This window comes from Psammomys obesus, unplaced genomic scaffold (genome assembly GCF_907164565.1).
Source record: "Psammomys obesus unplaced genomic scaffold, mPsaObe1.curated_primary_1811, whole genome shotgun sequence".
NCBI classification, from domain to species: domain Eukaryota; kingdom Metazoa; phylum Chordata; class Mammalia; order Rodentia; family Muridae; genus Psammomys; species Psammomys obesus.
Genome location: NW_026596212.1, coordinates 139 through 20,665, shown reverse-complemented (window position 1 = coordinate 20,665; position 20,527 = coordinate 139). Strand labels below are relative to the sequence as shown.

The 20,527-nt window shown below is 42.5% G+C and overlaps 1 protein-coding gene and 1 pseudogene across 1 annotated transcript; one reads left to right on the top strand and one right to left on the bottom strand.

Moving 5' to 3' along the window:
• Window positions 1-374: 374 nt before the first annotated feature.
• On the bottom strand, window positions 375-11,197 carry LOC129668005 (olfactory receptor 4C15-like; annotated as a pseudogene).
• A 240-nt stretch (window positions 11,198-11,437) lies between these two features.
• On the top strand, window positions 11,438-13,587 carry LOC129668006 (PWWP domain-containing DNA repair factor 4-like). Its single transcript, XM_055595727.1, is given in 2 exon segments — window positions 11,438-13,108; window positions 13,110-13,587. Coding segments are annotated over 2 exon segments (2,097 nt in total). The 3' UTR covers window positions 13,536-13,587.
• The last annotated feature ends 6,940 nt before the right edge of the window (window positions 13,588-20,527 follow it).

The following is a 20,527-nucleotide window of genomic DNA, read 5'->3' as shown; positions in this document are numbered from 1 at the left end:
TGTTGGCAAAATAGGGTTCCTTGAGATAGTGTTCCCAACACTGAAGCCCCTGTTCTGTGAGTCTACCAGTGGAGTCCAGGCAAACAATTCCTGAAGCCCAGAAAATCTGAATACCAGGTGGACAGTAATAGAGGCCTATAGGCCATTGATGTATTCAGGGCACCTGCACATCTACATTGTGCCTGCAAAAAGCACTAGGACCTGTACCCACTCCTACACTTAAGCTCCACATTACAGGCTCTAGCACCCTCTCCTTAAAGGCACTCTTCCATGCACACTGCCATACTTGTGCACCTGTGCCAGCAACCTTCTACGTTTAGCTACAGTTGAAACACCAAGATCAATGCTCAAACTGGTGGACCTCTCTAAAAATCCTAAAGAGTACTCCAGAAACCAGAGACAGATGGGACCAGTATGAAGTGCAGACACCAGGAACAAATAGCTACGGCTATGGATAAGAAGATGGTTAGAGGTTGGTTTAAGAACACAAAAATAAAGACATCATGGCCAGCCACCATTTTATCAGAGGAGAAAGCAGATGGTGGATGTGCATATACAAATATGCATGGGACAAAGAACAAAATCACAACTGCAATGTGGGACCCACAGAGGTGGAGAGAGTTTTCCATTGCCCTTTACAACTGTAGGCTTTCAGAGAGCACAGGATGACACCGTAGGATACAAGCAAAATAGAAAAGATTATTATGCAGATAGACCCACTTTCGCCAACCACCAAAAGGCTGAAGCTATGTGTATCAGTGCAGGCAAGTTCTTGTAATGGGAACAAATCACAAATGAAATGATCAAGAACTTTGGCTGCAAAGAAGGGTAACTGCAGAGCAAAAATTATTTGTATGATAGAATACAAGAATCCCCCTGTTTATAGTACCCCCATCAGTGTGCCACAGGCCTTCCAGTTCATGATGGAAGAGTAGTGCAAGGGCTTACGTTTACAAATTGCTACATAGTGGCCATAGGCCCTGGCTGTCAGTACAATCACTTTTACTGCTTCAAGGAAGTGTTCAACAAAGAGCTGCATCATGCATCCTTCAAAGGAGATAGTTTTCTTCTCATATAGGCAGTACACAAGCTTTGGTGTGGTTATCGAAGAGAAGAATGCATCCAATAGGGACAAAAATGCCAAGAAGGAATATACAGAACAGTCTGTATGTTCTGGGCTACAGTTAGTGGTCACCACAATTATCATGTTGCCCCCAACAGTTGCAATGTAGACAAATGAAAATACAATAAAACCTATTTTCTGGACTTTAGGGTTCTGTGAAAGTCCGAGGAATATAAACTCTGTTAGAAACTCTGCTTTTGCATAATTTTAAGGAGGATGAAGAAGTAACTGTGTTTATATAATCTGTAATTATTAGAGAAAAATGCTTTAAATAAGTATACATTATCATCAAGAAGTTGGATAGTAAACAATTTTATCTTCAGTGGGAACTGGATAAAACATGCTTTTCCCAAGACATGTTAATACAATGAACACTAATTGAATTGTGTTTGTGAGCATGTCTTTGTGCAGTGATAGAGAGACTAATATGTAGACAGATAGATGATAGGCATATACATAGGCAGATAGATAAATAGATAGATAGATAGATTTACTAATAAGTAGAGTTCATAAATTATAGAGAGGATTAAAGTATGAGTCAGAAGGGAGAGGAATGTAAGGGAAGGAATTAGGTTTAAAAAGGTATACATGTATAAATTTGTTTTTTAAAAAAATCATTTTCTGTCACCAGTATTCAGAAATCATGTATAATTAAAATGCTGGCTATTTTACTCCACAAAGCATCCACATGTGTTTTGACAGTGAATTGCTGACTTGTTTTCTCTAGTGGTGTCCTGAAGTAGAATAACAAAAAAGCATTTTGAAACTATTTACATATTACACATGTAGAGAAAACACATTGTGTTAACCATTTATCTAATCTGCTTGGAACAAGGTACAGATAGTTTACAATGTCTGATCAGAATTCTTACTTACCAACAGAAAAGAGACAAAATGTACTGTAGAATGCAATTGAAAACCCTCTTCATATTTCAGATTGTCGTGAAGATCCTGAGATAAATTGGAATGTCAGATGAGTTAATTTATTCTTAAAAATTAAAAGACATACATAAACAAAACCCAGCAATCTGTTGCATACAAGAAACACACCTAAGGCACAAAGATAGACATTACCTGAGGGTAAAAGATTGGAAGACGACTTTCCAAGCAAATGGACCCAAGAAACAAGCAGGAGTAGCCATTCTAATATCTGATAAAATAGACTTTCAACCAAAATTAATAAAAACAGATGGGGAAGGATACTTCATACTCATCAAGAGAAAATTCCACCAAGAAGACATCACAATCCTGAACATCTATGCCCCAAATACAAGAGCACCCACATTTGTTAAAGAAACATTGATAAAATTTAAACCACATATAGATCCCCACACATTAATGGTGGGAGACTTCAACACCCCACTCTCAACAAAGGACAAGTCAACAAAACAGAAATTAAACAAAGAAACAATATCTCTGACAGAGGTCATGAATCAAATGGACCTCACAGACATTTACAGAACTTTACACCCAAACACAAAAGAATTTACCTTCTTCTCAGCACCTCATGGAACCGTCTCCAAAACAGACCATATAGTTGGTCACAAAGCAAGCCTCGACAGATACAAGAAGATTGAAATAATGCCTTGTATCTTGTCTGATCACCATGGAATAAAGCTGGACTTCAACAACAACAGAAATAGCAAAAAGCCTACACACACATGGAAACTGAACAACTTGTTACTAAAAGACAGCTGGGTCAGGGAAGAAATAAAGAAAGAAATTAAAGTCTTCCTATAACTCAATGAAAATGAAGACACAACATACCCAAATTTGTGGGACACAATGAAGGCAGTGCTAAGAGGAAAGTTCATAGCACTAAGTGCCTTCAAGAAGAAATTCGAGACAGCTCACTCAAGCAACTTAATGGCCCACTTAAAAACCCTAGAAAAAGAAGAAGCAGACACACCAAAAAGGAGTAGACGGCTGGAAATAATCAAACTCAGGGCTAAAATCAATCAATTAGAAACAAATAAAACAATTCAAAGAATCAATGAAACCAAGAGCTGGTTCTTTGAGAAAATCAACAAGATCGACAAACCCTTAGCCAAGCTAACTAAAAGGCAGAGAGACACCACGCAAATCAACAAAATCAGAAATGAAAAGGGGGACATAACTATAGACACTGAGAAAATCCAAACAATCATTAGGACTTACTTCAAATTCTATATGCCACAAAATTTAAAAATCTAAATGAAATGGACAATTTTTTGATAATTTTGACTTACCAAAGCTGAATCACGACCAGATAAATCAACTAAATAGTCCTATATCCCCCAAAGAAATAGAAGCAGTCATCAAAAGTCTCCCATTCAGAAAAAGCCCAGGACCAGATGGCTTCACCACAGAATTCTATCAGACCTTCAAAGAAGAGCTAACTCCAATTCTCTTCAAACTATTCCACAAAATAGAAACAGAAGGAATATTACCAATCTCATTCTATGAAGCCACAGTCACCTTGGTACCTAAACCTCACAAAGACTCAACAAAGAATGAATTTCAGGCCAATCTCCCTTGTGAACATTGATGCAAAAATACTTAACAAAATACTTGCAAACCGAATCCAAGAACACATCAAAGTATTATCCACTATGACCAAATAGGCTTCATCCCAGGTATGCAGGGGTGGTTCAATATACAGAAATCCATCAATGTGATCCACCATATTAACAAACTGAAAGAAAAAAACCACATGATAATCTCCCTAGATGCGGAAAAAGCATTTGACAAAATCAAACATCCATTCATGTTTAAAGTACTGGAGAGATCAGGGATACAAGGCACATATCTAAACATAGTAAAGGCAATATATACAGCAAGCCTATAGCCAACATCAAACTGAACGGAGAGAAACTGAAAGCAATCCCACTGAAATCAGGGAAAAGACAAGGCTGCCCACTCTCTCCATATCTCTTCAACATAGTGCTGGAAGTCCTTGCTAGAGCAATAAGACAGTTGAAGGAGATCAAGGGGATACAGAGGGGAAAGGAAGAAGTCAAATTATCACTATTTGCAGATGATATGATAGTATACATGAGTGACCCCAAAAACTCTACCAGGGAACTCCTACAGTTGATAAACAAAATCAGCAAAGTGGTGGGATACAAAATTAACTAAAAAAAATCAGTAGCACTCCTGTATACAAAAGACAAAAGGGCTGAGAAAGACATTAGAGAAACAACACCATTCACAATATCCACAAATGACATAAAGTACCTTGGTGTAACCCTAACCAAGCAAGTCAAAGCTTGTATGAAAAAAAAAATTTCAAGTCTCTGAAGAAAGAATTAGAGGAAGATATGAGAAGATGGAGAGATCTCCCATGCTCATGGCTTGGTAGGATTAACATAGTAAAAATGGCCATCTTACCAACAGCAATCTACAGATTTAATGCAATTCCCATCAAATTGTCAACACAATTCTTTACAGTCCTGTAAAGAAAAGTTCTCAACTTCGTATGGAATAACAAGAAACCGAGAATTGCTAAAACAATCCTCTATAATAAAAGATCTTCTGGAGGTATCTCCATCCCTGATCTCAAGCTGTACTACAGGGAAATAGTTATAAAAACTGCATGGTACTGGCAAAGAAAGAAAATGGTGGATCAATGGAATCGAACAGAAGACCCAGAAATAATCCCACACAGTTATGGACACCTGATCTTTGACAAAGATACCAAAACCATGCAATAGAGAAAAGAAAACATCTTCAACAAATGGTGCTGGTCCAACTGGATGTCTACATATTGAAAAATGAAAATAGATCCATACTTATCACCCAGCACAAAACTGAAGTCCAAGTGGATCAAAGACCTCAAAAAAAAAAAAAAAAAACCAGACACATTAAATCGGCTAGAAAAAAAGTGGGGGATACCCTAGAACTCATTGGTACAGGAGAAAACTTCCTGAACAGAACACCAACAGCACAGGCTCTAAGAGCAACAATCAATAAATGGGACCTCATGAAATTGAAAAGCTTCTGTAAAGCAAAGGACACTGTCATCAAAACAAAGCGACTGCCTACAGATTGGGAAAGAATCATTACAAACCCTTTATCTGACAGAGGACTCATATCCAGTATATATAAAGAACTAAACAAGCAAAAAGCAGCAAACCACTTAAAAAATGGGGAACAGAGCTAAAGAGAGAGTTCTGTGTAGAGGAATATCGAATAGCAGAGAAGCACTTAAAGAAATGCTCAACCTCATTAGCCATTAGGGAAATGCAAATCAAAACAACCCTGAGATTTCACCTTACACCCATCAGAATGGCCAAGATGAAAAACTCAAGGGACAACACATGCTGGAGAGGTTGTGGAGAAAGGGGATCCCTTCTCCACTGCTGGTGGGAATTTAAACTTGTACAACCACTCTGGAAATCAATCTGGCACTTTCTCAGACAACTAGGAATAGTGCTTCTTCAAGATACAGCCATACCACTCCTAGGCATATACCCAAAAGAGGCTCAAGTACACAAAAAGGACACTTGATCAACCATGTTTGTAGCAGCTTTATTTGTAAAAGCCAGAAGCTGGAAACAGCCCAGATGCCCCTCATCTGAAGAATGGATGCAGAAACTGTGGTACATATATACAATGGAGTATTACTCAGCAATGAAAAATAAGGAAATCATGAAATTTGCAGGTAAATGGTGGGACCTGGAAAGGATCATCCTGAGTGAGTTGTCCCAGAAGCAAAAAGACACCCATGGTATATACTCACTCATGTAAACATACAACATAGAATAAACCCACTAAAATCTTTACACCTAAACAAACTAAATAAAAGAGAGGACCGTAACTAAAACGTTCAATCCACATCCTGAAAGGGAAACAGGATGGACATCAGAAGAAAAAGAAAAAAAGAAACAACCTTGGAACCTGCTACAGAGGGCCTCTGAAAGCCAGAAGAAAACAGGAAACAACCTTGGAACCTGCCACAGAGGGCCTCTGAAAGCCTCTGCAAGGCAGACTGTCAAAGCAGATGCTGAGCCTGATGGCCAACCAATGGGCAGAGTGAATGGAATTTTATGGAAGAAGTGGGAAATAGTAAGAGCTGGAGAGGAAAGGAACTCCACAAGGAGAGCAACAGAAAAGAGAATTTGAACACAGGGAACTTCCCCGAGACTCATACTCCAACCAAGGACTATCCCTGGAGATAACCTAGAACCCTGACAATGCAGCCACTTCTGATGAGAACTGATAGACTAAGATCAGAAAGAAGGAGAGGAGGACCTCCCCTATCAGTGGACTTGGGGAGGGGCATGCATGCAGAAAGGGGGGGGAGGTGGGACCGGGAGGCGCAGAGGGAGGGGCTTATGGGGGAATACAAAGTGAATAAAGTGCAATTAATAAAAGTTAAAAAAATATATGAATAGTTCTTTAAAAAAAATTATGAAGACCTACAGGAAATATTTATCTCTGTTTATAATGTATATGTTCCACTTGTTGAGATTTCCTTTTAATTCATCAATTTAAATTGTGACCAGAACCGAATATAATGTCTGTTGTCATAGTAAGTGAAAGAGTACAAGTTAAGCAGCTGCTTAGAATTTAGGTAACAAGGAACAATGTCTGTATTATATGTATTTTCTTTGTGAACATTTTAGTAAGAGGTGTTAACTTTAAAGTAACAAAAGATGCTTAACCTGCTATTTTAAAACAGACTCTCTGGTTCAAACTTGAAGGAGCTTTCCTTTGGGATGAACAGAGAAGAAACGAATTTCATCTTTTCAGACAAGAAGTACAGAGGAGTGGTGGCCTTTTCACACTCTACGTCCAGATATAAAAGTCAAAACATTTTTATTACTTTGTTGAATTGTGACTGAGCTATGTTGACCATGCTAACAGAAGAAATTGTTGAGAATTAGAAGTCAGTGTTCCAATCAGCCTCAGATACAAATTAACAGCAGTCACATAAAGAAGTGTAACTCTAAGTTGAAAAAGATTTAGTGTCTTGAAACATTATAAGTATCAGTGATTTTTTCATTGTTTCCCATGTTGATACAAGCCAAATTCCTCAAGGTATATGATTTGAAATTCACAAGACTTTCCTGTAAAAATGATGTTTATAAGTAGCTTACCTGCTCAAAGGCAAGATTTCTGGAAAAACATCAAATGGAACACTACCTACGCTAAAATGTCTTTAACAATTCTAGTTAAAATTCATCCCTTTAAAATCACAGATAGTTTTTCCATAAGAGCACCAGAAAAGTATTTCAGCTCTTTAATTCATTTCGTACACACACATACTCAATCAACTGTTTCCGGGTCCTCTTTTGTGTGGACAATTGAAATACTATTGGTACCTGCCATCTCTTGTCTTGCCTTCTCCCGGAGCCTCTGTGCTTAAAGACCCTGTACCCTGGGTTGACAGAGACATCTTCTGTAGTGTGTGCATGCTTACTTTCTTTCATGCCTGAAGCTACAGGGGTCTGGCTGGGGGGGACTAGGTGACAGAGGTATAAATGAACAGTACTTCCTGGTTTCCACAAAGAATTGGCTACTTGCAGAAAACTTTTTCTATGACACTGTGGTTGCCATGACAACGAGGACAAGTCATTCTTTTCTGGTTACAGATGCATTTGTGAAGGATACTCACAGACTGGAGAGGTGAGATCATTAGACAACCACACGAAGCATGTAGGTAGGTGCCTTCAGCCAACCTGAGTGACTCTGTGAGCTGACCCTCTCTGAGTGTGCCTTGGGAGCCACTGTGCTTGTTCATGGGACAGGAGTTGTTGTCACTACTACTGTTTAAAGTGAAGCCCAAAGGACCCTGCCTTGTCTCTTTGTCCTTAGGTGATAATCCTTTGGTGCCAGCTTTATCATTTTAGGTCCTGAAAACAGAGTTCCCCAACGCATGTAAATGGATACCTTTTCTCTCTTTGGTGATGATTGTCACTTGTGTGCTTGACAGAATGACCACATCTGTGTGGCAGCACCTTAATGCCTAGATAGTTGTGGCGTTTGTTGTCTTAGAGAGAAGCTGGAAGGCATTTAAGGCAGAGGTGTATCTGGGCCTCCCTTTGGGGCTGGGGTGGAGGCTTATGAGTGGGAGGTGGGTGCTGACCTGCAGTTTCATTGGAAGATTGTTTATAGGAACTGGTGATACTCTCCGGGCCTGGATATGTACCACGGAAGTAAGAAGGGCCTATAAAAGATAGCTGCCTCTAATACTGGCCACTAATGGCAGTTGGGTAGACTGAGGTAAAACATCCTGTGTCATAAATACCCGAGGAGAGGCCAGACTTTGTTCCCCCAACAAGCATTTGTATGTGTCTCTGTCTGAGACTTTACAGTGCTCTGAGTTGGGTTAAGAACCAGCTGGGAATTACACAGTGTGCAGCCATGGATTCCCCACGACCCACCAGCACATCAGGATTCCTCTGTGTGTCTCTGGTCCTGTGTGTGACCAATATACACTGTACCCTTCTTGCACCCTCTCATCGGACTTCCTTTAACCCATGTGTCTGTCTTGCCACAGGAAGAGAAGCCATTGTTCCCACCTGGAGAAAATGTGAATAGACTTCACACACAGCAATTGTGTGCAAGTTTTTGATAAAAGGCCTTTGGTCCCAGGGCTGAAGCTTGTGCTGAGACAGAGATTTCAGTATTCTACCTCCCACACTTCTCCTTGTGCCTCTGGAGAAGAGAGCACTGTTTTTGCCAAAAAGGTAACTATCACAGAAATTTCAGCAAAGCATTGGTTGAAAGTAGTGGTCTAGAGGCAGGTGATGCCTGAAACAGTGGAGGGAGGTGGTAATAGTGATAACATATATGCAGTCTGTAGGAAGGGCAAGGGCTATTACATGCCCTGGAGCAACAGGCATACAAAGACAGAATATACATTGGGAGTGTGGGTGGGGGAGTGTGGACTGATATGAGTGCTCACACATCTCTCTATGTCTGGGTTACAGATGATGCGTGAATAGCATGGTTTGTGGGCTTGAACATACACTTTGTATTCCCAGATATGATTTCTAACTGAGGTATGTGAGTATGAAAACGTACTGCCTGAGGTAAGCTGAACATTGTGCAGACCTGTGCAGCGTAAAAAGGGTGCATTTTGTAAGTATAACTCACATATCTGAGGTTTCTAAGGGTACCCTCTGAGGCATGGTGTGTGGATGGTGGGGATGTGGTTGGGCCTGATGGTGCACATTCAGCCTTGCTGGAAGGCCATTTCAAGGAAGATCCAGCAGAAGACAGCCTAAGGTACCTGAGGGGATTATTTTTTCCTCTGTGTTCTCAGGAGACACCTGTGTCCCAATGTCTAGGACTCCAAGGGAGCTGCATCAGAGGGAGCCAGCTAACCATGTTAGATGACACAGCCTCATCAGAGGAAAGCTTCCTGTTGGTGATCACGAAAATGAACTCCATTCTTCCACCATATGCATTTAGTATTGCATCATCCAGCAGATGTGGCCTGAGACACACCTAGCCTCCTTTATGTAGATAGCCACTTTATGCATTGTGAGAACAGATTTGAAGTCAATAAGGTTTGGAAGGGAATTCAAGAGGAGAGATACTGCACATTTGCATTGTGAATAGGGGGCTAGCATGTACCACCAGTAGTTTATGGATACAGGGGTTCAGAAGGAAAGAACTGAGGGATTGAGGAGAATATCATTGATCTCCACCCACTACTTCTGTAAGGTTAGGAATTCCTAGGATAAGATCTGGGGTCCCTATGATCCGTATAGCCACACTCACAGAGGGGACCTTTTGTAATGGGAGTTCCCAAGATGATTTGTGTCACAGGAGCCCCCAGTTCACAGTGCTCTGCTTCACTCTGGCTCATGGTACCCTGGTAATGTCAAGAATCAAATTTGCATCCTAGCATGAATAGTGAACATGGGTGGCATGTGGGTCTTTCTTGTTTTTCCTCTGTGTTGTAGTTCTTCTCACCAGGCACAGGCTCTTGAGAATCAGACAGATGTGTTTTCCCTCAGGTGACATGCACACTGCTGATAGGAAACTGTCCGGCTCAAGGAAGAAGCAGTCAAGAGCAGATTAGCTACCACCATAAACACGCACACATACACACACAGAGGGAGAGACAGAGAGAGACAAACAGACAGATGGACAGAGAGGAGAAGAAAGGGTAGAAATTACACTGAGAAAGTTAAGGGGAGGACTATGTTGAGTGGGACATTATGGAGGAACGTGAACAGGAGAGCTACAATACAGATGAGATTGAATATCACGAGACCTAGGGATGGGCAAGAGACCATCCATGTCATCAAGTAGCTACTTTAATTTCCTGTCTAGACTTTATGGATTAACATTAGGGCACAGAGTTTGGAGACAGGGAAGGTCAGTGGTCTGTAATCTCTTGGACGAATAGTGCTCATCGCAGGCAGATATGGGTGTGCAGGGTCTACCACAGGCTTGACACTGCAGCAGGAGGGTGCATAGTTCCAACAGAGACACTTGTCTCCCTGTCATGTCATATAACCCTGTTGCTCATCATCTGATATCGCTGAGTCTTCCAATTAGTAAGCATGTCTGTTTAGTGAAGAAGTGCCTTCTCTTTGGGGCTCTCGCCAAGTGTGCCCTGTAGACACTTGATGCCATAGTGAGGTCCACAATGGAAACAGAACTGAGCTGAAAGATTGGTATTGGGCTGTTGGGGTAGCCAGAAGCTATGAAAGTACCCATCTTCTCTTACCATGTTATGCGAATCACCATGAAGAGTTTCCCACTTCCTTGCTGCTCAAGTTAGAATCACACAAGTATGGAAGGCTCATGCACTAGGTTGTCTATAGGCATCCTGGGGTTGGCAGAGCAGGACTAGCTCCCTAGGAAAGAGAACAATGAGCCTTCCTTAGCAAAAGAATCCCAGGGACCACTAAAGTACTGACTGGGTGGGCAAGAAAATGCACAGCCCTTGTAATGACATCCACCTCTCTGGGAAGAAGATAAATACCCCAGACTTGGGGTGGGGAACAACATTATTACAACTATTTCCCATCTGCTCTGGACCTTTTGCATATCTTCTCCCACATCTGTAGAACAGACTTTGTGAGCTCACTTGATTACCTTTGCCTCACCTGACCGAGTTGATGTCTCCATGCTGGCTAATGCCTATTTATTTCTTTCCTAATGCAACTCTGCTTCCTTTTCCCACCATGCAGGGGAAGCCCACATAAGCCTGAGGGAAGTCAGCTCCAGGTCATCCACCAGAATCTGAAAGAAAGCCAGTAGCACAGGCAAGAGAGCCTAACCAGAGACAACTGTCAGGCAGTCACAGGGCCCACCAAAACCAAAGTGTTCACGCTGTAGTGATGAGCAGAGCTGCAGAGTACTGTCACCATGAACTCTGCAGAGTACGTGCTGTGTGGCTGGAAGTGTCAGCTGTGGCCTGCAAGGGTGTTGTCCAGACCCAGGACATAAGCCCATAGTAAGAAGAGAGGGGCACCTTTCCTGGAGGTGCAAATCTTGCCTATGGGGGAGAAGACAAGAGTGAGGAGCACCAAAGCAAGGCCCCTAACCAAGTCTGAAATTGTGAGCCTTGCCTCCATGGCAGGGAAGGAGTCACAGGGCAATGGCTCACCAAGGCAGACCAGAGCATACAGAAGAGCCCTCAAGGTGGCTCTCCATATCCTGGGGGAGGGAGGCTGTTTGCAAGGTGGAAGGACAGGTGGCCGAAGAACCAGCACAAGAACAGCTCCTCGAAAGGTTGCAAAAGAGCAGGCCAACACCAAACCACATCCTTGCGTTCACCTGCGCATGCGCCAGTGCTTCCAAAAGCACAACCAGAAAGACCAAGAGCTCTCTCAGAGGAGTCCTGGAAAGCAGGACCACCGTCAGGGTCCTGTGTTGACAGTGGGCTCACAGAAAGTGCCCACAGTGCAAGGTGGAAAAGCCCAGGCACACACTGCTGTTGGGCCTCCACACTTTGAGATGCAAGGGAATGTGTTAAGAGGCATCAGAGTATGGCCATGTCACCCAACACCTGAAGGAAATTCTGGTGGTAATGCATGGATGAAAAAGCTAAACACATCCAAGCCCAAGTCTTTGACAGACCCAGCCTCCAGGCAGAGTGTGCGGTCTAAGAAAGAGCAGCAGCCTGCTTCTGGGCCACTGAGGTGCATCTGGTCCTCACCCAAAGCCCTCAACCAACAAGCACGTTTTGCTGACCTACACACCAGGGCTACTGGAGTCCAAAGGAAGAATGCCGTCCCTGAGAACAAGGAGGACCACGGCTCGGGCACCCTGAAGCCAGCTGAAAACTCGGCATCAGCAGCTTGCATGCCTCCAATCCTGAGGTTGCGAAGATCCCTCCGCATTGCTAACAAGAAAAGGAAGATCGACGTGCTGTGTCCACATTGCAGGGTGAAAGAACTGGAACCGTGTGCTCACTCAAAGGTGACTAAGACCAGGTTCAAGAGGAGGCGTTCCAAGATTCAAAAAGCAGGCCAAGCTGCCAAGGTGGCTTCTGCCCAGCTACAGAATACCATTGAACGAGGAATGCTGGTCTGGTTCAAATTTCAGGACCTTCCTTTCTGGCCAGCGGTGGTAAAGCGTGTCAGCCAAAATGACAAGATGGCGAGAGTGCTGTTGATGGAAGCTAACATGCAGTTTGAGCACAAGGGTGTCCGAGTCCCTCTTCACAAGTTGAAACATCTGGACTGTGGAGAAAAAATATCACTCATAAGAAGAGCCAGCAGAGTGTACAGCCAGGGCATCAGCTGGTGCCTCACAGTGATCGACCACTACAGAGAGGACCTGGCCTGTGGCGCCTACTTGGGCTCCTTTATGGGCTATTACACTGCCCAAGTCAGTTACCCGCTAAGGAGGGCCATCCAGGAAGAAGACCTGCACATTGATTTTCCTAAGGTGAGCTATGTGGACCTGGAAGATTGGGAGGAGGAGAATGCCCCAGATGGGAAAGGGCCCCGCAAGAAACTTCTCCCTGACCGTATGAGGGCTGCTTGGGACAGAGCCAACCAGAAGCTCGTGGACTTCATAGTGAAGAGAAAGGGGGGCCGACCAGCACCTGCGGGAGATTGTGCAGGGCAGAAAACAGTCCAGGTGGCTGGACAATCTTTGGAAATCAAGGGGGGAAGGCTTCTGTATGGAGACCTACCTGGAGGATGATGACCAGTTGCATCTTGTGGCCAGGCATTTGCAAGAAATATGCAAGGAAGCAGATGAGGCTCTGCTCTCCCTGACTAGAGGAGATAAAGTGCAGTTTACCATGGAGGTTCTTTTTCCAGAAGCAATCATCTGCTCCATCGCCGCCCTGGATGAGCTCAGCTACAAGGAAGCAGAAGAGAAGTACCTGCATGGCCCACCAGTGCACTACCGTGAGAAAGAGCTCTTTGAAAAGAACCTCTTAAAGGCAGCCCGGAAGAGGTCAGCAGCCAGAATTTGGGCTGCCAGGGCCCCTCATGCACCCATTCCTTAGAAGGGTGCTCACTGCTATCAGCCATCACCCCTGCAACTCCCAAGAGTAGAGACAGGAAGCAACTCCAAAGAGGAACATCTGGGAGACTGTGGGGTGTACTTTGGGCACTGGGACAGCTGCTCGCTGAGTGTTTCTTTCCCCACCTCGAAATAAATGTTTTCTTTCCTGCTTGACAGTGCAGATGTCTAGATGGGCGCTACAGACAGACAGATTCTGTTAGCTTCAGGCCAGGCCAGCCCTCTTTGGCCTGTGCCTACGTGTGCACAAGTCCTGTGAGTGCACTTCCCTGGAACCTTGCCAGCCCTGAGTGGAGCATTGGTTACCTTGGCATAGCCTTGCCTTCTCCGCATTTACCCCACGTACCCAGCCAGCACATCAGGTTCCTGATGACACCTGTCTCTGATTTCCCCACACTTCTTGTCCTCTTTTCTCTAAGGTGCTATGGATGTAGCCAGCTTAGCTTCCACTATTTTCTTTCTCCATTACCTCCTTCTTCACTCACTCACAATGAAGAAGAGGAACAGATATGTGTATTGAGGCAGTTGGTTAAAGCCAGAGAAAGGAAATGAATGTACTCCCGGAGTTAGTCTGATTTCAAAGATCATAATGTATTACATTTTACAACCTCTCACTCTCTCTCTCCTTCCCTTCCTTTATTCTTCCCTTTCTACTCTCTCTCATCTTTCTGCACCTTCCTTCCTCCCTCTCCCTCTCTTTCCCTCCCTGCTTCCCTCCCTTTCTCTCTGTATGTGTGCACAAGCGTGAGGATGTCATAGGTCAAAACCTGGTGTCTTCTTCTTCACCTATTCTCTCTGCTTTTTGAGACAGGATCTCTGATTGAACCTGTTGCTCACTGATTGTGTTAGAAGGGGCATCCAGGCAGCTCTTTCCATCCTCCTATCTCTGTCACCCAAGCGCACAGATTAAACATGCCTGTCCATATACTTTTCTTTTAAATGAGTGCTGGATAGTGAACTCATGTTTTCACCCCATGCAGGAAGCACTTTATATTCTCAGCCATTCTACAGTCCCCCAGAGACTAAATTCTCTTAATGAGAAAGCTCTGCCAATCTCATGGGCTGACTGTCTGCAGTAGCAGACACTACTATCTCTGCTTTTCTCGCATTTCTGAGATCAAAGACTTCTGGTGTTGGCCGGAAGAGGGAGAGCGGCCTTTCATTCCTTGGAGTCACTGACACCTTGGGTGTACTGATGAGAAGCAAGCTTGCCATACCTCCCAGACTGTCCTGTTCCCCCCTCTTGAATCACAGTCCTTTATGTGTTTTGGAGATACACATGAATCGGTGCCTCTGTGGACCCTGAAGTACAACTTTATAAGCAGCTGTCCCCTTGGTTTCTGCCGAAACCCTGTAAATATCCATTTGTCCTCCAGCCTATGTCCCCAGATACATGATACCTGTTCCTTTCCTGTTGCACTGGAGAATGGTGAACATTAGGCCTTAAGACTAATTAGTGCCTTTCCTTTGTGTACCCAGTGGGCTCTTACCTGTGAAAAAGGCCGAGAATGACACAGGTGCTTGTATTCTCAGTAGTGGGGGCACAAAGACAAGAACACTGAGGCTTGCCAACCAGCCAATATAGCTGCATTGGCAAGCATCTTGTTCTGTGAGAGACCCTGTCAAAAAAAAGAAGAAAAGAAAAACAAATATAGTAATTTGGAGTGTAAATGAGGGAGACACCTGATATCAACTTCTGGCCTTCATGTTCAGATGCACACAAAATGATCATGTACACACACCAAAAATATATAAAGTGAAGAAGACTTTTTAAATGTAATCATATGTTCCTTCTGCTATGACCATCTCTCTGTAAAAGCCACTGACACCGTATAACTCAATCCTCCTTGCTTTTGAAAAGTTTATTAATCATTGACACCTTCTTTATTCCTGCTTCTGACTCCATCTAGGATAGGAATTAATAACTCCATTCTGTTAATGGCTTTTCCAGGAAAAGCTCAAATCTGAGGTCTTTGTGTCTACATACCCAAGCACCATGCCTGCGCAGGTCTCAGAGGCTTTATGTCAGACATAGTCTCACCTGCATAGTCAGCCTCTACTATAACTTTAACTGCCACTGCCCCTTTTGCATTATATTCTGACAACAAAACCCTCTGTCCTCACCTTCTACCATTCATGTCCCCTAACAGCACCACCTACGCTGCCTGCAGCATCCTCTTTCAGAGCTAAAAGTCTTTTCTTCCTTCTCAACTTTCAAGTGAATTTTGTGCCATATCTACTACTTACTTTGAGCACTGACATGGAACAAGAGAACACATGATTGCGCTACTGCTACACTAATCTGCCCACATTCCTGTTATCTTCTTATCTCCTGGTTCTCATCTTTCCTACCAGTAGTTCCATCATGGTTTCTGGAGACTCTGGGGTCCTCATAGTTCCCTATTCAATTGGCTGTAGATGTGAATTGAGTTTTCCACCTTTTCTTTTGCTTAACTTTCAGATCTGCAATCTCTGACACCCACTGTCATGGTCACATTTTTACTACCTATTATCCACAGCTAATGCTAAAGATCATGATCTCTCTCTCAGTTTGGGTTTTACTGCTGTGAAGAGACACCATGCCCATAGCACTCCGATAAAGGTAAACAATTAATTTGTTTTGGTTTATAGTTTCAGAGTTTGTTGTTGGCTACAGGCTTATTGTATATTGCCTTTACTATGTTTAGGTATGTGCCTTGTATCCCTGATCTCTCCAAGACTTTAAACATGAATGGTTGTTGGACTTTGCCAATGCTTTTTTGGTATCTAAGGAGATGATCATGTGGTTTTTCTCCTTCAGTTTGTTAATGTGGTGGATTACATTGATGGACTTCCGTTTGTTGAACCATCCTTGCATGCCTGGGAAGAAGCCTACTTTGTCATGGTGGATGATATCTTTGATGTGTTCTTGGGTTCGGTTTGCAAGGATTTTATTGAGTATATTTGCATCAGTGTTCACTGAGTTCAGTTCTTTATCTGTCTGAGGATAGATTGAGCATCGTTGGTCCCAGTAAGGAATATCGCCAAATGAAAAAAAAAATGCTACATCTACTTACAGGCCTCAATGCATTGCTTCTTATATTTTATTACATGATTTGGGTAACCTGGGTGTTTGAATGAAAGTTGTTACATTTGAGTGAAAGGTATCTATATTATAAACCCTTGCCTGGTACACACACAAACACACACTTCTGTTGTAAGAGAGACAGCAGATCTAAACAGGACACTATGATTAACATTTTACTGTTAATCATTAAAATCCCATGGAAGCTTTAAGTGCTCTAATATAAGTACAACCTTTATCAAAACAGTCTCTATGGGGTGATTTGGAAACGAAAAAGTGAGAGCTGATAATACATATAAGCTCTGCTTCTCACACACGTGAAGCTGTAGGTAGAGAGTACCTAAAGTCTTAGTAGACATGACCATCACTGACATCATCACACACCCCAGAGAGGACATAAAGAGGAAGATTCAATGCCTTCTGTGGGATTTGTACCTAAACCTCATATTTCTGGCCTACATATGAAACAAGCATCAGACAAATTCAAATTGGAGACATTCTAGCTGTTTGACAAGTTCATGAAAACAACGGCCAGAGGAGGCAGAATTTTGCAAGAGGGACTAAATACCTGAACCAGGAACCACTGTGCTGTGTCTCTTAGCACACCCTAACCCTAAGCTGTACAAAAAGTAGTTAATTCACCTTAGGCATAATTATGACCTGGTCGTAATTATATATATATTATAATTATATTACATATTATAATATATATAATATATATTATATATTTATATATATTGTTTTTGCCTTGTACTTAGAATACTTCCTTATATCATGTTTAGGCATTATTATGACCTGGTTATTGCTTACATTTGGAAATTAATTATGGCATAAATATGACTGTGTGTCAAGTCAACACAGGTTGCAGTTGTGATGGGTATTCTTGGTTGTCAGCTTTATTACACTAGAATTAACTAAAACCCTAAAATGGAGGGATACCCCCAAGAGGATTTTTTTTTCTTAATTTGAAGTGGGAAGATCTACACATAATCTAGAATTTGAGGTAGGAAGGCATGTCTTTAACCTGGACCATGATGAAGGAAGATACACCTTAATACAGTGTTTTGAGCAAGAAAACCCCAACTCTAGTCTGGGCCACACATTCTTCTAGAAGCCTATATAATGGTGTGGAAGAAGCTTTTGTTCTTTAGCTGCTTACTATCACTTTTTAAGCAAGCCCATTCCTTCACTACTTCTTTGAGATTCCAGCCTAGAATAAGGATGACCTGAGACATCCAGCCTTATGGACTGAGCAAGTACTTGGTTCTAGGACTTTGTCATCATAGATGGCTATAGTTCAAATGACTGGACCACACCTCTAAGTCATTTAAAAAGAACTCTTTCTGTATAGAGAGGAATTGATTCTTTAAGTTCTGTTATTCAATATGGAACACAGTAATATAATTATATGTGTGTGCAAGATAGAGAGGTTCCTACTTAAATGAAGAATGAAAATCCAAATGCCTTGCTTCCGTGGGCCAAGACCTGAAACTCAACCCATATGAAGAGTAGAAGACAGAAGAACTTTTTACCTTTGATTTGACTACATTAATCTGGAGACTCAAAGAGTTACTTCCTACACACATTGACTTTCTGACTCATTGTCAGTGCCAGAAGTCAGATCTGTTCCACATATCTTCACAAGAATAAAGCAATCAAGAGGAAGAAACATTTCCTCAATATCCTCTGAGATCTGCTATGGTAAAAGAGCAGCATGAACTATCTCTCTCTTCCTAGCCTTGCACATACACACTCTCTAGCAGATGCATGTGGACCCTGATGCAGGCTCCATATTCTCCAGATAGTTTTAAGGCTCCTCCTAATGTTGCTTAGCTGAACCATCTAGAGGGACTCATTACCTCATCTCTACTCTGTGGATAGTTTTATCAATTCAGCATTTCTTCAGACCATCAGACAGGCCTAATCTTCATTGTCATTCTTCCTGAGAGGTGACAAATATGTTCCAAACTGACAATCAGTGATATTGTGGCAGGATCCATAGCCCAGGTTGGCTTCAAACTCACTGCAAAGAATGGCCTTGAATTTCTGATCCTCTCTCCCTTCTCTCCTCAGTTATAAGTCTTTAGACAGATACCACCATGCTTGGTTTGTGTGATCTTGGTGATGGAACCCAGGGCTTCATGCATGCTTATAATCCCAGCACTTAGAAGATAAGGCATGAGAAGAACACCTTGAATTCAAAACCAGCCTTCTCTATTAAGTGCTGGGATTATAAGCATGCATCACCATGCCTGGTTTTCTTTTTGTTTCATTTTTGTATATGTGTGTTAGTGTATGCATGTACTGGCAGAAACAAGAAGTCAATGTTGACTGTCTTTTTAATCTCTCTCTCTCTTGAGATGGTATCTCTTACTGAACCAGGAGCTCATTGATTTGAATGGAACATCTGGCCAGCAAATTCTGAGGATCAATCTGTCTCTACTGACCTAGAGACAGATTTCAAGCAGGCAACACAAAACTGGCTGGAAATCAAAATTGGTCCTCATAAGTATTCCACATCCAAAGTTGTTGTTGTTTGAGATAGGGTCTCAGGGACTCCAGGGTGACCTCAAATTATGATCTTGATTTCCCTTTCCTCCTGTCTCCATTTCCCAAGTGTTAGGATTACCTCCTTGCACCACTGCAGGCTTATCTTTGATCCAGAAGCCATTAAGTTGTGAGTCTGTAGAATCTGAGATCAGATGACATTCCTGTGCAGCTCCCCTCTTTAGTATGTGCTGCATTATCAGGTTCTGCCTCATTCTCAGTCTCTTACCATGATTTTTCGAGGAGAAAAAGTATGGGTTGAGAGAGAGAAAGAGAGAGAGAGAGAGAGAGAGAGAGAGAGAGAGAGAATGACCACAACAGTCTGGGAAGATGACTCAGTCTGTAAAGCAGTTACAAGATGACTCAGTCTGTAAAGCAGTGAACAAGAATGAGAAACTTACTTTGATTCCGAGATCCCTTCCAAAAACCTGGGCATGGTAGATGCAGAGACAGTTGGATCCCTAAGGCTCACTGTCCAGGTAGTTTAGCATAAATTTGGCGCCAAAAGAGAGGATGCACAACTCCTGATGAACAATTGTCCTCTGGCCGCCATATGTATTTTCACATGTGCACACAAACACATATGCTCACACATCACATATATCTGAATATGCATGTATGCATACACCTGCACACATACACTAGCATTCTTAAAATTGAACTGAGACTCAATGGGCCAGTTTTGCACATGCTGCTGCAAATTCCTTAAAAGAGATGACAAGTAGAAAGGTAAAGATTACAAAGAGAGTGCTGCAGCACTGACTTAGGCCAAGAGTTATAGTGGACTATACCAGGTCTATAGAATCAGTTTCAGTACAGCCAGGGCTATAGAGAGAAACCATGTTTCAATAATCTTTTATTTTTTTATATTTTATATTATATTAAAAACTATTTATTATAATTTATTGACTTTGTATCCCAGCTGTAGCTCACTCCCTCATCCCCTCCTAATTCTGTGGTCCCTCCTTTTTCTCTTCTCATTCCCCTTCCCCAATCAAAGATAGGGGAGGACATCTACCACTTCCATCTGACCCCAGCTTTTCAGGTCTCATCAGGACTGGCTACATTGTCTTCCTCTGTGGCCTGGTAAGGCTGCTACCCCTCAGTGGAGATGATCAAAGAGCCAGCCAATGAGATCATGTCAGAGATATACCCTGTTACCATTACTAGGGAACCCACTTGGACACTGAACTGCCATGGGCTGTATCTGAGTGGGGGCTCTAGGTTATCTCCATGCATGGTCCTTGGTTGGAGTATCCATCTAAGAAAAGACCTCTATGCCCAGATTTCTTGGTTCAGTTGCTATCCTTGTGGATTTCAAGTCACTTCCAGGTCTTTCTATCTCCCTCTTCATTCATAAGATT